At 50.8% G+C, this 16,833-nt stretch overlaps 1 protein-coding gene across 1 annotated transcript in view; it reads right to left on the bottom strand.

The window, feature by feature from the left end:
• Positions 1 to 2,844: 2,844 nt before the first annotated feature.
• The window catches only part of LOC100762705 (tumor necrosis factor receptor superfamily member 8), a 50,659-nt gene continuing 36,670 nt past the window's right edge, over positions 2,845 to 16,833 (bottom strand). Inside the window, exons 11-13 of the mRNA XM_027398143.2 lie at positions 11,482 to 11,507; positions 8,738 to 8,951; positions 2,845 to 4,516 (exon numbers count right to left, since the gene is read on the bottom strand). Of these exons, the coding sequence (XP_027253944.1) occupies positions 4,272 to 4,516; positions 8,738 to 8,951; positions 11,482 to 11,507 (485 nt within the window). The 3' untranslated portion in view covers positions 2,845 to 4,271. The remainder of the gene's footprint in view (positions 4,517 to 8,737; positions 8,952 to 11,481; positions 11,508 to 16,833) is intronic.

Here is a 16,833-nt window from a genome sequence, read left to right as displayed (position 1 = left end):
ATACCCAGCTTCCCCCTGAAATCTGCTCTTGGGACTTTTCTGCTCCTGTGGTTTGGCTTTTGTCACTCACCCTGAAAAGTTTATTGTCCTTTAAAACAATAAACTAAGCACGAAGTGGTGTCCTTCTGATAAAAATCTCGATGCCCTGTGATGGCTCATGGGCAAGTTTCTCTCCACCCGCCCCCTTTCTCTTCCCACCCTGGGCTTCCTCTATGGCTATATTCTTCCTGAAGCTCAAGTCCAGAAGCTTTTTCACCTCAGGCCCTTTCCAGTGGCTGGTCTTACCTTCTGAGGCACACTGACTCATTTCACTGAGTTGAGGCCAGGGGACATTTCCAGCTGTCCCTAACTTCTTCCTTGTAGACACTCTGTACGGGAACCCAGATCAGGCTAATGCACAAACTGGACTTTTGCCTTTTTTTTTTTTTTCTTGAGACAGGCTCTCTATATGAAGCCCTGACTGCCCAGAAATTGACTATGTACACCAGGTTGAACTTGAACTCACAGAGACCCACCTGCATCTACCTCACTAGTACTGGGATTGAAGGCATTCACCACGACATCACAGACTGGGTGGACACAGGATCCCTGGGAGGAAAGCTGTGTGCCAGGAACTCTTTGCTAGCCTGGGTTTCTTACTCAGATTGGGTGTTTGGGGGAGGGGGCCACCACAAAGAAAAGATCTTGGACAGTAATGTAATGTGGTCTGGAAAGCACTAGAGACATGAGGGAACCCCCAAAATATACCCAGAGCTTTAGATGTCTAACACATAGCTAGCCCTCTGACTAAACTGAAGGGTTTTCAGGGTACTGCAGACAGCAAGAAGTAACCTGTCCATTGTGGGGACAGCGTGGCCCCAAGGGAGACAAGGTATCAGGCTAGCCCAAAAATAGGTTTTGGAGGAACAGCCTTGGAGCCAACCATCACTAAGCACACTTTTTTTTTTCCTCCTGGAACTCAGATGTCCAGTCTAATGACCTCTGAGAAGAGACCCTCTTACAAGAGGGAGAAAACCTGAGTCCACAGCACAGGCTGGACAAGTGGCCACCGGGATGGAATAAAAACTGAAGTCACTTGTCATGAGTGACACCCTTGGCCCTCTCAGGTTGAGACCAATACCCATTTCACAGATAAGGACATGGAGCCGTGGGGCGAGTATGTGGGGCCCCTCGAAGGTCATGCTGAGATCCAAGTGTCATTGTAGCAACAGTGAGAGGCGGCAGCCCTAGGAGGGCTGGGCCGCAAGGGCACTCACAGTCGACAGGACTTCGAGGACCCCGCAGGAGTGAGTCCACACTGTCTGAGGACTGGAAGTTACCGTGAGAACAGGTTGGCCCACGTTTTACCTACTTGCCCTGGTTTCCCCGCCACGGATGAGTCAATTCGAGAGCCTCTTTAAATGTGGCTGCCCAGTTGTGGATTTCTTATCTGCCAGAACCGTTGCCAGAATAAACTCCTTTCTTAATAAATATTCCCAGCCTCGGGTGTTGTGTCATAGCAACAGATGATGATAGTCTTCAAGGGATCAAGCAAGCTCCCTGGTTGGTCACGGGGAGAGCGGGGATTTGAACCTGCGTCTAAGCACCAGCTGTCTAGCTGCCAGAGGAAACAGGTGGGGAACTGCAGCTGGGGACTGCCCTGACATGGACACTCTCATGTCTGCTCCGTTCAGTGCGTCACTGTCTGGTGAAGACGGGCAAGAGCCCGTGCTTGCATACTCACTGTTGAGAAGGAAGGAAGGGGAAGCGGGAGGGGAAGGAGTTCAGGAGACTTAGCCCCCTTGTCCGGTCACGGGGACTGGTGCCAGGTCTTGGGGATTCCACAGGACTACCTTGGGAAGCAACAGCGTCAAAGAACTGAACACTTACCAACTGTAGACAACTGTTCAGGAAGAGGTGGGGGCGGAGTTCCTCACCACACAGGGCTGCCCCCTTGAGAACAGGGCCTGTCTCTTCACTATCAGCTAGAGCTCTGGCTCCTGGCCTGACTACATGGCCAACCAGCAACTGCTGGTTCAGTGTCAGGCACAGGTATGGGCAACAGTCCTAGGAACGGAATAGACAAGAGCCAGCGAGGAGAGACTCTAGGCTGGCTGCCTGGAGCTGGAGCTCTGCCCTGCCTTGTGTGCAGGGCGGCAGGGCCTCTCCTGCTTAGCCATAGAGGCTCCGGGTTCCACAGACCCCCGGGCTCCTCCAGCAACATGGAGTTTCCCCCTTTCCAAAGCTGTGTGATCCAAACCTGCCTGTAGGAAGAAAGTCCTAGAGAGTTCCAGGATTCTTCCTATAAACACCAAAGGTAGCCTTGTGATCAGAGACCATTTATTCCCAGCATCCTCAGAGGACAGGCCTTTATCAGGGAGGAGGACACTGCCTGGATGGACAAGGAGAGATTTAAGGGGCACACAGCTGGTCGCAGGCTCCTGTCCTCAGCTGTGAGTGGCACGCACACGGAGAGCATCCCGGCCAGTCGGGGAGAGCAGGCTGCCAGCCTTTGCGTTCAGGGTTTCTCATCACTCATTTCTGTCAAGAGTCTGCAGCCTCACACTTCCACATTTTTGCAGACCCTTATGAATTTTTAGAGGGTCGAAAACTATGTGAAGGGTCACTTTACAAAAGAATATATCACTTTGTTGAAGCATGTGACAACAGTCTAGCATGGTAGCTCAAACCTAAAATCATTCAGGGAGCTAATGTAGGAGGGTCAAAGGCTCAGGGTGGGCTACATACCAAGTTTGAATCTACCATGGAATACAGAAAAAGATTCTATCAGAGAGAGAGAGAGAGAGAGAGAGAGAGAGAGAGAGAGAGTGTGTGTGTGTGTGTGTGTGTGAGTGTGTGTGTGTGTGTGTGTGTGTGTGTGTGTGTGTGTGTGTGTGTTTGGCAATATCTTCCACTCAGGAGTGTAGCATCCATGTGGTCATCATGACATGGCTTTAGGGTCACTGTGTATTCCCACACGCCCACTGTGTCCTTGCACAAGGCAATTGGGCAACTATTCAACCCCTACACACATCCCTTCTGGCCAGTATCCAGACCCTGGTATAAGGCCTCTGGTGGCACCCAGCTGCTCCAACTTTCCCCCAAAGATCCAGAGAGTTTCAGAAACTTCCCCTCCTGATTCCTTACAGGGCCCCAGCTTCCTCCAGAGAGCGAGCAGCTGGTGAGTAAACAGAACTCTCCCTGCCTGGCCCAAGGGTAAGTCCAGAGTCCCCAGGCTGCCACAGACCAGTCGGCTGCTTGTTTGTTAGAAGAGGCCTCAAGTCCCTGGGAGCAAGCCAGGCTGGGAGTCACAGAAGCTTTAGTACTTAGTATGAAATGCTGGGGCTGAGGATATAAATCACCCCTGCAACATTTGCCTGGCATGTTCAAGGCCATAGGCGCAATTCCCAGCACCTCAAAAAGAAAAAAAAAAAAAACAAAACAATTAAGAGCAGAACTCCAGGTGTGTCCCCCAGTATTGCTTCCTCCCAGTGGGGACAGAGTATGGCAAGCAGTGTGACCAGGCTGCCTCCAACAACCTGCTAGGGCAGGGGTGCTAGATACCAGGCCTGATCCTGGTGGCTTGGGGACGATGCTTCTTCACTTCTAGAGTAGAACAGAGGACCCCCCAGGATGGCAGCACTCCCACCTCCATGTGACAGGAAGTCTGTGGACAAAGCAGAGTTTCTAGCAGCACTGGGGGGGTCACTGCAGCTTCTTGGGGGGGGGGTGGCAAAGATATGTGGGTTCCAAGAGGCTTCATGGTAGGGTCATCCGAGGACAATGAGTTCTCGATGGCCCATTTTGTAGACTTCAGACCAGGGAGGTCGGCTGGGAGACTCTCATTGTAGACTCCCTGTGGTACAGAGTTCTGTGTGATGGATGCAGGCTGTCACAGGGCCAGTGGTAACGAGCAAGCATCACCCCTTTAACTTCCCTTTGCCTCAGGAGTAGGACCAACAGGTGCTGTATCTGTTCCCACAGGGGGCCATGTGGACAGCAACTGAAGGCTGGTAGCATGTCAGTAAAGCCATCACTTGAGACCCAGGGAGGGAAGGCAGGGCACAAGAGTATGGGCAAGGTGTCTTCTCCCTTGGCAGACACTAGCCTGACAGCGAGTGCCCACTCCTGGGGCACAAGAGCCAATGCTCTTGGCAGCAGCTGAAGGCTTCTTTCTGGGCTACCACCGGATTCTGGGGCCTTAGTTCAAGCCACATTAGCTTCCCAGCTTGGAGCTAACCTGATCTCTAGGGAATACTCAGCTGCTCTCTAGCCCCAGCTAACACTGGGCATCACTTCTCAGAGACAGTCGTGGGCTCGTGGTCCTCTTTTCCTCCTTCCTCCACTGAGAACATGACCTCAGTGCAGCTGCCCAGAGGTGGCTCTGTCTCCTGCTCAGGGTAGTGAGGGGTGTGATCCACTTCCAATTCAGCTTCCCACTCAGGCTCCGTAGACCCTGCTGGAGCCCGGCCCTCAGGGACTTCGGTCTTTACAGAGCCCACAATCACTGTGTCAGCCTTCATGATGTAGATTTTCTCTGTAAAGCAAGAGGATGGGTGAGGGAGGCGAAACCAGGGCCTCAGCTACTTCCACCTCACCTGCGGGGTGACTTCAGACAGCTCACACAGCCTCTCCTGCATACAGAGGTTTTTTGTGGGGCCACCCATAGTTTCATAGGTATGTCATCAGAGACCAGCGGAGAGAGAATGCAGTCAGTCCAGGAAATAAGCAGTAAAAGAGGCCAGGATAACAAGAACAGCTGGGGACACAGCTGAGCCACAGGTGTCCCCGACTATTCTCAAGCCAGCTCTGAGGCCCAGCATTCCCACCCTCCCCCACCACCATCCATCTGCTGCATGGCTAAGAACCTGAGGCCTCCCCAGGGTTGGCAGGTAAGGTTTGGAGACACCTCCAAAGAAACGTCCAGCCACCTGGCTGCCCTTTCCTTTCATCCACACACTAGGTGACCAATGTGACCCTGTTTGCCTGGGACTGATGGTCCCATGTCCCAGGAGCCTCTTCAGTCCAGGCAAACTTGGCTGGTTGGCAATGCCCTCCAAAACCTGGGTCCTGACAATGTGCAACAGTGGGCTCTGTGTTTCTGTGGGCCAGCTCCTGAGCCTCACTGCCAGCCAGCAGGGTGCACGATGAATGCCAAGTGGATGGATAACCCAGTCCCCGACACTAGGGCATGCTACAGTCCTCAGCACAGGCTCATGGGGTGGGGGGTGTTGCTGGAATGGCCCTCCCACAGAGGCAGTCAGGGAGCCTTGGGGAAACAAAGCCATTTGCACTGGGAAGCAGAAGTCTGGACTCTGAGAAGCAGCTGGCTCTACTCACTGGGCATGGCACCTACAGCTTCAGCTGGGTGCTGCATCCCCCTACCCCCGTCCTGTAATGGACTCTGCAGATGGGATGGGGAAACTCAAAAAGGAACTTATGAGTGGGGATGGGTGGAGGCAGGGGGCACATGGACCCCTGCCTCCCGGTTACACCCTCAGATTCAGGAAGCCCAGAAGTCTCTCAGATGCCCTGCCATGCCTGAGGGCATTGCACCATGACAGTTCTTCTATTTTGGTTTCCCACACACCCAGGAAAGACAGAAGTATAGGAAAGAACAAGAAGTGGAGGCAAGGGCAAGAGAAAGAAACAAACTGTGTGTCCCATGGTTCCATAGCCAAGAGCAGGGCCTCAGCGCCCACCACGTCCTCCATCAAGGTGTGCTGGAACCCTCATCTGAGAGGCTAGCCACAGATGGGAGCCAGGCTGGGCCTGGCGACACAGACCTGTAAATCTGGAAAAGCTGAGGCAGGAAGGTAGCAAGTTCAAGGCCAACTAGGGCTACAAAGTGAATGGTTCAAAGCCAGCCTGGGTAACTCAGTAAAATTCTGCCTCAAAAAAAAAAAAAAAAAAGTAAAAGGGAGCTGGGGGCTTGTGCAGAATAGTATGCTTGCACCAGCAGCAATGGGACACCACCTGAGGATCAGAAGTTCAAGGTCATCCTTGGGTGCAAAGCAAGTTCAAGGTTACCCTGGGATACATGAGACCCCCCCATCTTCTAAAGGCCAAGGAGGTTGCCAAGCAGGCACAGCGCTGGCTACACAAGCATGAAGACCACATTTCAGATCCCCAGCAGCCATGTAATGCTTGGGTGAGTGTGGCAGCAGTCTCTATTAGCAGCGTGTGGAGGGCAGAAATGGGACCCCTGAGCAAGCTGGCTAGCGAGACCAATTGCATCAGTGAGCTCTGGGTTCAAGTGAGAGACCCTGCAGCAAGACGAAAGGTGGAATGCAATCAGGATAACCAACGTCAACCCCCCCCCTCCGACACACACACATACCACACGCTCAGTTTTTTAATTTAAAACAGAGATGGGTGGGCTATAGTTCAGTAGTGGGGCACACCCCTAGCATGTAGAAGCCACCAGATTCAATCCCTGGTACTAAAAAAGACAGATGGGACCATAGGTCAGGTGCTGGGTTCACCTGAGAACAAGCCAGAGAAGCAGACAAAGGAGAGACGAGGGGCCAAGAGAGATAAGGGGCCAAGGATTTGGTGCCTGACGCCAAGCCAAAAACCTGAGTTCAATCCCCAGGATTCACATGGTTGAAGCAGAGAATTCACTCCCCACCTAAAAGTTGTCCTCTGACCTCCACACTCACGCAGCGGCATTCATAAATACATAAAGTTATACCTATGACAGATGAAGCATGGTGACGAGACAGATAAAGTAATTGCTGCCTAACCCAAAGACCTGACTTTGATCCCTGGGACCCACATAGTGGAAAGAGAGAACTGACACATGCAAGTCACTCTCTGACCTTTTTTTTTCCACGCATACTGTGACAGATGTGTGTGCATGTGTGTGAGTGCACACACAATAAATAAATAAATAAACAAATATTTAAGAGAAAGAGATGAGGCATTGGAAAGGAGAGGCAGGGGGTCACAGCCAGGGAAGGAGGTTTAGACCCATTTGTCCTTGTTGGGAACTGAATGGGGAGGCTGCTCTTCTGGTGTGTCACTAAGAGGACAAAGGTCATCAGAGTCCTGGTGTCCCAGGGGACCTCCAAGGCCTTCCCTCGGCAGCCCCACCCCCATACCCAGCCTTTGCCACCTCCCTCCCTGTACAGGCTCTGGCCCTGTCTCCAAGTTCCAAGCCCTTCGGTCATCTTGGACCGAAAGGCCAGAAGGACTTCTTGGGAAACTGAAGGCGCCTTTGGCAGTGTTTTCCCAAACACATTCTTTGCAGCTAGAACTTACCGAAAGCAATGACTGCAAACATGGCTGTGAGACAAAACAGCCCTAGAGGCTCTCACCTCCACAGACTGCCATGGAAATGTGAAGAACTCCCTTCCAGCATCATGGCAGGGTCTGCAACACTCAGAGAAGGCTACAGGGCCCAGGGAGCACCTGCCCCAGAGGGGGGGGTGGGGTGCTGTGGGCAGGGGGCTCCACTGGGTGGAGAAGCTCGGCAGAGAGTCAGCTGGTTCACAGTAGACCATAGCCAGGGTCAAAGGACAGGAACTGCCTGCTGTAGGTGAGGAAACAGCCCAGTAGAGCAGCTTAGGGTGAGAGGGAGGGAGGGAGGGAGGGAGAGAGAGGGAGAGAGAGAGAGAGAGAGGGAGAGAGAGAGAGAGAGAGAGAGAGAGAGAGAGAGAGAGAGAGAGAGAGAGAGAGCTGAAAATCAGAAAAGCAGCCCTAAGAGGCGAGCAGACAGGTTGATGTGATGGAGCTGCTGGCTGGGACCAGCCTTGAATGTCAGAGTGAGAACTGAACACGCCATCCTGAGAGAGGACACCATATCAGTGCTTCTCAGCCTCCCTAAAGCTGTGACCCTTTAATTCAGCTCCTCAGGTTGTGGTGACCCCCCCCCACCATGAAATTATTTTCATTGTAGTTGGGCGTTGGTGGCTGGTGCACACCTTTACTCCCAGCACTTGGGAGGCAGAGGCAGGCGGATCTCTGTGAGTTCTAGGCCAGCCTGGTCTCCAGAGCGAGTGCCAGGACAGCCTCCAAAACAATACAGAGAAACCCTGTCTCGAAAAACCAAAAAACAAAATTATTTTCATTGCTACTTCAAAATAGTATTTTCATTACTGTTATGAATTGTAATGTGAATATTTCTGTAGACAGAGGATTGCTAAGGGGGTTGAGAACCACTGATGTATATCTCTGGGGTGGTAGAAGTGAGGCAGGAGGCAGGAGGCAGGGCCCATAGGAGCCACAGCAGATGTTTGTCCTGGCTGGAGGGCAGCAGAGATGGAAATGCTGGGGGCTCAGCGCTGGACTCTGGGCTCCTGCTGAGATCCACTCATGTGGACAAACCAGTGCTCCAGGACCCATCAGATATGGGACTGAGTCTCCGCAAACTCCCTTCACATCCCCTACCCCAAGCCTCAGTTTCCCCAGCCATGAGGCAGGGTGAAGTCATCATTCCCAGATGTATGTGACTGACATAAAGATCATTGTCTGATGCCACCAGCCTGCCATCTGTCCCTTCAAGCTCTGTATTAGGCCAATGGGGGAAGGATTCTCTTTCTCCTTAATAATGATAAACCCTGCACTCATCACCCCATGCCCACTTACTGACTGTCCCCCAGCAGTCCCCATGAAGTAACACCCCTGCCATTCTCCCTGGGCAGAGTGAGCGGTGAAGGAATGTAAACCCACCCACCCCCCAGCCCCAACCAGAGCTCAGCATCCATTCCCCTTCTGCCCACTGATTTGGCCAGGCCCTCCCACCAGGAGGACTCACCAATTCTATTATTAGTGTGTTCTGTGGTGGATACCCGGGGCTCTGGAGGTTCCCTGGGGGTCAAAGGATTCCCGGCTGTGCTGTCATCCAACAGTGGTTGGCTCTCCAGGCATGCTGCCCCAACATTGGTACAAGTCTCCACAACTGGAGGGCTCACCGGGCTCAGCTTGTGTCCTGTGCTGGGATCTGTCGCTGACACACTTCTCTTCAGCTGCTGTGAACAAGAGTCAGAGCTGAGGCAGGGCTCCCCCAACTCCACCAAACTGCCAGGGAGACTTAAAGCTGCCGCAAGCCATGTGACAGCACGAGGCACCTGTGTGTGGCATTCCCAAGAATGTCCAGGTTTTTTTTTCCCCCATGGTTTTTTTTGTTTTTTAATTGAGGTAGTATCTCACCATATAGCCCTGGCTGACCTAGAACTTAATATCTAAATCAGTCTGGCCCAAGAACTCACAGAGACCCATCTGCCTCTGCTTCTCAAGTGCTAAATTAAAGGCGTGCGCCCAGCTGCTGTTTGTCTTCATCCATGACAGTCTCCTGTAGTCCAGGCTGGCCTCAAACCTGGTATGCAGATGAGGGTGACCTTGAACTTCATCTCCTCAACACTGATATCACAGGGTGGGGTGCTACCACGCCCAGGTTATGCCAGGCTAGGGCTCCAGCTCAGGGTTCTGTGCTTCCTAGGCAAGCAAGAACTCTACCCACTGGGCCACATCCTCGACTTACTCTGTGCTGAGCAGCCGGTCAGTGACTCACACACTACACACTCTCCTCTTACTGCGTGTGAGCCCTTCCAAGAGTGATGTGCCATGCTCCACCACCCTGCACGGTTGTAGAATTAGCACCTGCCTCTCTCACAGATGGAGAAACTGAGGCCTGGAGGAGTGGGGTAACTCACTCAAGAGTCATACATACAGTTAGTAAATTTCTAGCCAAGGATCTAAATGCTGGAGGCTCCTCTAGGCTCATCGCCTTCCGGTGCCTCTTCACTCCCAACTGCTGGGGAGAGCAGTCTTTAATTGTGTCCTAATACAGTTTAAAAACAAAAAACAAAAAACAAAAAAACCACATCTTTAGAAATGTGGTGGTTTGGTTTCTCAAGTTCATGAGTTAGTAGTGCAAAGGGAAATGAGATACCTGGAGTATGACATTTGCCTTCAGGTCTTCAAAAGGACCCAGGCTAAGGGATTCAGAGAGCAGATATATGTAATCTTGATTATTCTTTTATGATAACCTGAAGGCCAGGGCTGGCAAATATAGCTCAAAATTATAGTGTTTGCCTAGCATTCCTATTTGATTCTCAGAACAGGAAAAAGAAAACACATAAACAAACAAACAAAAAAACCCTAATTTTAGCCAGGCAAAGTGTAGGACTGTAATTCTCACATTTGGGAGGTGACGGCAGGAAGATCAGAAGTTCAAGGTTACCCTCAGCTATATAATGAATTTTCAGCCAGCCTGGGCTACATAAGACCTTGTCTCAAAAATAAATAAATAAGCAACCGGGAGGGGGGGTGGCGCTCAGTGGTTGAAAGCACTGGCTGCCCTTCCAGAGGGCCACGGTTTGGCTCTCAGCACCCACACAGTGGCTCACAGCCATTTATTTGTAACTCCAGGTTCAGGGGAGCCGAAGCACCTTTCTGGCTTCCACGGGTACCAGGTGCACAGGCATACATGCAGGAAAACATCCATACACACAAAATAAAAATGAAAAACAGAAAGAGTAAACTGAGAAAAAAAATAGCTGTTATAAAAGAAAGGCGGGGTGGGGGGGAGGGAAGCAACTTGCTCAACGGAAAAAAAGTAAAAACTGTGTGAGCCATAAGCACCTAGCACATGGCCACAGGCAGGTGCCTCATCCTTAACCCTCCACCCCTCCCCCAGTCTACCCCTCCATCACATGTCCCCTAGGAAGCCTGACAAAGGACAGGCCTCCTCAAAGCCCTGCACCAGGCACACAGGGAGCCACTCTGTAAGAGGTAATGCAAGTGCCCCAAAAGGAGTCAGCTAGGGGACCAGGGTCTAGCACCAGCTCTGAAGCCCCCCCCAGTACAGGCTGGGGTTCTAATAGAGCCACCAACTGGGTAACCCCTAACTTGTCTGATTGCCATTTCCTCTTTTACCAAATGTGATAAGAGTGCCAACTCCTGAGAGTCAGGACTCTCTGAGGTAACTTCTAGAAAGCATAAAGGTGTCTAGCAAGGCAGATGTGGTGGTGAAATTCACACCTGGATTTCAAGATCGGTGTGGGCTACTCGGTGAAAGCCTGAAGAGAGGGCAGGGGAGGACTGGCATGTCAGTGCCTAGCAGATGCCAACCACTCAATACATAGAGCTAACTTTGCAAGCGTTTGCTGCTGGTGTCTGTCATCCAGTTTAGAGGGCAAGCCTCCCAGAGTAAAGAGAGATAAATAACACAGCCTCCCTCCAGACTAGACTTAGTACCTCAAAGTGGCCCAAAACAAATTGCTATCTGCAATCCCTGCTGGAAATCCCCTGGGGTTGAGCCAGGAGCAGGAGGTTGCTGTGGGGTGGGGCTCTCTGTCCCTGGCCAAGCCCTAGGCCAAGCCCCTGGGCTCCTAGCTGCTCAACTTGGAACTCTGGGTGCCAGAGAAGGAGATAGCTCTCCTGCTTTCCTATGGCCCCAGCAGCCCTGAAACCACAGATCTGTAAAGAAAGAAGTCGAGCAAGAAGACAGAAGCCTGGCAAAGGAGGGTTGGGGGCTGGGGTTGAGACGGCACTTACAGTTGGTTTTTTGGCAGGTCTGAAATCTGAAAGAAAAAAAAAAAAAGTAGTGATGTCATCAAAAAGAGTTTCATGCCCTTCCAGCATTTTCCATCTATTGACAGACAGCACCCTAGGATTTCAGTGAGGTTCAGGCTTGCCCACACCAGGGCTCAAATCCCCAGGCTGGCAGTAAATCCTTTCAGGATGAGCCTCTGGCAAGCCTAAAGCTAGTCTCCGAAGCAGGAGTGCACTGGGGCCTCGCTTCCACAAGTCAGAAGAGCCCAGGCTGCAGCCCTGGAGGACACTCCTGCTCTGTCTGCTTTGCTTCTCTTTGTGCCAGCCTGAGGTGGCATTTGAGGGCTCTGGAGATGCCTGGGCCACAATTCTCAAGGCCCAACCTTTCTCTGTTCACCTCAGTCACCCCCACCAAGACATTCACCCCAGTATCCTTTTGTCTTAAATAAAGACCAGCTACCCAAGAACATGGTGACATTTAACCATAGCTCACCAGACACCTGAGAAAGGAGGAAGTGGCCACATTACCAAGCCCAACTTAACACAAGCTAGCCCAGGCCCACATGGGGACAGAGTCATTACGGATTCCCAGCAGGCCACCTAGGGACCCTGCGATGCCAATCAGGTTCACACTGACAAGGCAACCATGCCAGGAAAGGCTAGCATGCAGGATGGGCTGCTTCTAGAACATGCTCTCTGACTTAGCAGCTTGACCCTGAATGCTAGTTGACATGCACACAGCAGAGTAACTGACAACAAACAGAACTGTCACATGGCCACTGCAGTTTGGGATGAGCTTTTAGCAGCCTGGCAGGGAAATGGGTTAGAGGGATGGGCTGCGTGATGCTCAGAACAGCTCTCTCATAAAATGGCATGACCAAGTCTCAGGTTAGCAAATGTGCCTTGCTTATGTAACCTGGTAACCACTGTCCCCAGTAGAGTGGTCACTTCAGGAAGTCGTGGCTTGGTCTCTTGAGGTGGCTACTAACCACCAAGTCCAAGCCACTGACACTTCAGGTACTCTCTGGCTTGAGACACAAGTTCTGCTTGATGGGTCTGGATTTTTAAAAATTTTTATTGTTCTCTGTGTATGAGTGTTTACCTGCACCTGTGCTCATTTGTGCAGCATGCACATGCCTGGTGCCCAAGGAGACCAGAAGAGGGTATTGGATACCCTGGAACTAGAATTGCACAGTTGGGAGCCCCCATGTGGTTTCTGGGAATTGAATCCCAGTCCTCTGGAAGAGCAGCCAGTGCTCTTAACCACTGAGCCATCTCTCAGCCCATGGTTTGCTCATTTTATTTGTTTGATTGTCGTTTTGTGGGACAGGGTTTAATGAGCTATTTTAAAAGTGACATCAGTGAAACGAAATTTTTGTCCTTTGGAAGCAATCTTGAGTTTTGCAATCAGCCAACTGGCATGTGGTGCCAAGTCATTGTGGGAACCTGGAGAAGAAAAAAGTGTGTGCTGAAGTAGCGAGAAAACAAACAAAAGGTGCTCAACTCTGTCTTGAGAAAGAAGTAGGTGAGCTAGAGGCTGGGAAGCTGTAAGTAGGCGCCATCTCTTTACAGGGCCTTCTGGCTAGGACCCTTGGTGTCTTTGAACCAGGGGACCCTCCTAATAGGGACCACACCCTCAGGAAGTCACACTAATGAAGACAAAAGCAGGAGTATTTATAATCCAAAGCTGAAAAGACGCCAAGTGACAAACAATAGTGTGGCTGAGCCAGTCAGCCCAACACCACCTTGGAGGAAACCAGCTGTACTTCACAGCTCTAAGACTCAGCCTTTCTATCTGGGAAATGGGACAGACCTGGCCAGATTCAGAGGGGTTTAGGAAGACAGGATGGAGATCTCAAAACAGCAGAAAAGGCTGGGGGTGGGCAGGATTAGTGGGAGAGCCATTGTCTGCTAAATGTGAAGGCCAGGACTCTGTTCCCAGTGCAAGCATGTGTATACACACACACACACACACCATACACACCACACACACACACACACACCATACACACCACACACACACACACCACATACAAACACCACACACCATATACCATACACACCACATACAAACACCACACACCATACACACACACACACACCACACACACACACACCACATACATACACCACACACCATACACACACACACACACTCACAGAGTAAAATTTCTGTGATAAGCCATCTGGAGAACAGGCTGTGATGAGCATGGCTTTGTGCTCTGTGTTTTTCCTCCTCCAAATCCAGCACCTTGGTCTCATGGTATAAAATAAATGTTAGACAAGTCCCAGCAGGGGAAATCCTGTAAAATGTCTGATTAGTGTTGTCAAAGGCCACTTAGGTCAAAAGGAAGTCTGAAAAACTGTTACAGACTGTGAAGCTTAAGGGTCCCTGGCACCGTAAGGAGAGGTTAGGAGCCCCACTGCTCCTGCAGAGGGTCGGAATTGGTTCTCGGCACCCATATGGCAGCTTACAACATTGAAACTCCCATCTCAAGGGATCCAGTGCCCTCTTCTGGCCTTAGTGGGTACCACGCATGTGGTACAGTTACATACATGCAAGCAAATGCTCATATGTATCTTTAAAAAATTAGAACATTACTGTTTATTTATTTAACTGTGGTAACTGTGCCACCCCAACATAAGAGGTCAATAATAAAATCAGCTGGCCATGGGCATGCTGGAACTCCATTATTTTCTCAGTTTGGGGAAGGGAGTAAGACAAGGTGGTCTCCAACTGGTACCTGAGGATGACTTTGAACTCCTGATCCCACTGTTGCAAGTGCTGCTACCCCAAGTGTGTACCATCACATCTGGCTTTGAGACAGCTTCTCACTATGTAGCAAAGGCTGGTATGACTACACAGAGATCCACCTGCCTCTGCCTCTGCCTCTGCCTCCCCAGTGCCGGGGCTCCAGGGGTGAACCATCATGCTTTGTAATGAGTTGTGGGGACTGTCCTCTCTTCTGGAGTCCTTCCAGGCCATCTCTCCACCTAGCGAGTACACTGACTAAGCCAGCCTGGTTCCCAGTTGCAAACTTCTACCTTGGGGCTGTCCTGCCTCCCTGAGCTGCTATGGGATTCACAGGGAGAGCTCAGGGAGGGAGCGAACAGAGTTCTTTTATCCTGACATTCTTCTAAAAAGTGAAGTCTCCAGCCAGGGCACACACACCTTTAATCCCAGCACTCTGCAGGCAGAGGCAGGTGGATCTCTGTGAGTTCAAAGCCAGCCTGGTCTACAGAGTGAGTTCCAGGACGGTCAGAGCTACACAGAGAAACCCTGTCTCAGGGGGGTAAAAAAAAAAAAGTGAAGTCTCTTTAGAACTTTTTCAAGTTAAATTATTACCAAAGGGAGGTCCTGAGGACATCTGTGTGAAGCCCTAGATGCTAATATAGCTTAGACACTCTATGGCAAGAGAAAGGAAATACAGATTCTAACTCTCAGAAACAAGCAGGCACTAACATCAAGGTTAAAAAAAAAAAAAAAAGACAGTCTAAGCCGGGAGGTGGTGGCCCAAGCCTTTGATCCTAGCACTCAGGAGGCAGAGGCAGAGGCAGACGGATTTTTGAGTTCAAGGCCAGCCTGGTCTAAAGAGCAGTTGCAGGACAGCCAGGGCTACACAGACAAACCCTGTCTCAAAAAAGCCAAAAAAGTAAATAAATAAAAACATTTTAAAAGGCAGAATCTAGAAGGCCCCAGAACCTGCCAACAGCCGTTTCCAGCCCATGAGCTCTCTGAGAAAGATCCAAAGCCGATGCTGCCAAGGGCAGAGTTCAGATTGCCCAAGTGCTCTTCCCCTAAGGCCACTGCTTTAGCCTGCTTGTCCTCATTTCTTAGTTCCCTTGCTTTTTGAAACCATCACAGTCTTCCTGTAAATCCATCCGGCACCCTAGGATCCAAATCCAGGACATTCTGTACAGTGGCGGCCCCGGGATGTCATCTCCCAAGTGCCGAAGCAGGATTCAAAGTCTGTCCCAGCTGCCTGTCCCTGAGCTCTCCCTGTCAATCCCATTGCAGCTCAGGGAGGCAGGACAGCCCCAAGGTAGAAGTTTGCAACTGGGGACCCAGTAGGCTTAGTCAGTGGGCTCCCTAGGTGGAGAGGTCCAGAAAAGAGGATAGTCCCCACAACTCAAAACAGAGCATGGTAGGTTCACCCCTGGAGCTCCAGCAACCTGGGAGGTAGAAGCAGCCAGGGCTGCACAGCGAGAACCAGGCTCAAACAAACAAGCAAAAAATATAAATATAAAAAGACACAAGTTCAAGACTAGTCTCAGCTACATTACATGTTTGAGGACACCTGGGCTGTGTGAGGCCCCATCTTAAAAAATCAGAAACAAACAAAAAAAGGTATTGCCAACTCAAGAGGACAAGGACATGTCCTGAGGGGTTCCTGCTTCCCAGCTCTGGGACAGTGATCAAGAATCTGCTACAATGATGGTGACATTAAAATAATGAGAGAAGCCCATGAATCCACACAAATATAAATCCATACACTAACAAGAAAACAAGCCGGGTGTTGGTGGCGCACACCTTTAATCCCAGCACTCGGGAGGAAGAGGCAGGCGGATCTCTGTGAGTTCGAGGCCAGCCAGGTCTCCAGAGTGAGTGCCAGGATAGGCTCCAAAGCTACACAGAGAAACCCTGTCTCAAAACCACCCCCAAAAAAACAAAAAACAAAAAACAAACAAACAAAAACAACAAAAACAAAAGCATGATAAAAAGCAGAAGAGGTTACTGGCAGAGTCTCAAAAACCCTCCTTTAACAGCCATGGCCAAGTCATTATCAAGTGCAGCCTGGCGGCTGTGCCTGCAAGAGTATGCCAAGCATCAGGAAAGCTGGAAGGAAGTGCCCCCAAAGAGCCCGGCATCAGACTGATGCCCAAATCCATTTTCCATGAAATACGAGACCGAGTCAAGTTTAGGGTCACAGGCAGGATCGGCTCATGACTCTACCTGCTGTCAAGGCAGTGATACCAAAGAAAGAGCTTGGGAACTGACCCAGACAACAGGGATACCCCACAAACCTGTTCACCAATGGCAGCACAGGATCCAAGCCAAAGACATTATTGGGACACATCGAGAAACCCAGCCTGCTCATGTGTAATGGTGCACACCTTTAATCCCAGCACTTGGGAGGCAGACACAGGTAGATCTGAGTTCGAGGGCAGCCTGGTCTAAAGAACGAGTTCCAGGACAGCCATGGCTATACAGAGAGACACTGTCTCAAAAACAAGAAAAAGAGGAAGGAGGAGGAGTGGAGAGAAGGAGGAGGGGAAAGAAAAAGAGGAGGAGGAAGAGGAAGAGGAAGAGGAAGAAGAAGAAGAAGAAGAAGAAGAAGAAGAAGAAGAAGAAGA

The sequence above is a fragment of the Cricetulus griseus genome, chromosome 2, assembly GCF_003668045.3.
Source record: "Cricetulus griseus strain 17A/GY chromosome 2, alternate assembly CriGri-PICRH-1.0, whole genome shotgun sequence".
Classification (NCBI taxonomy): Eukaryota; Metazoa; Chordata; class Mammalia; order Rodentia; family Cricetidae; genus Cricetulus; species Cricetulus griseus.
This window is presented reverse-complemented; position numbering and strand designations above follow the sequence as displayed.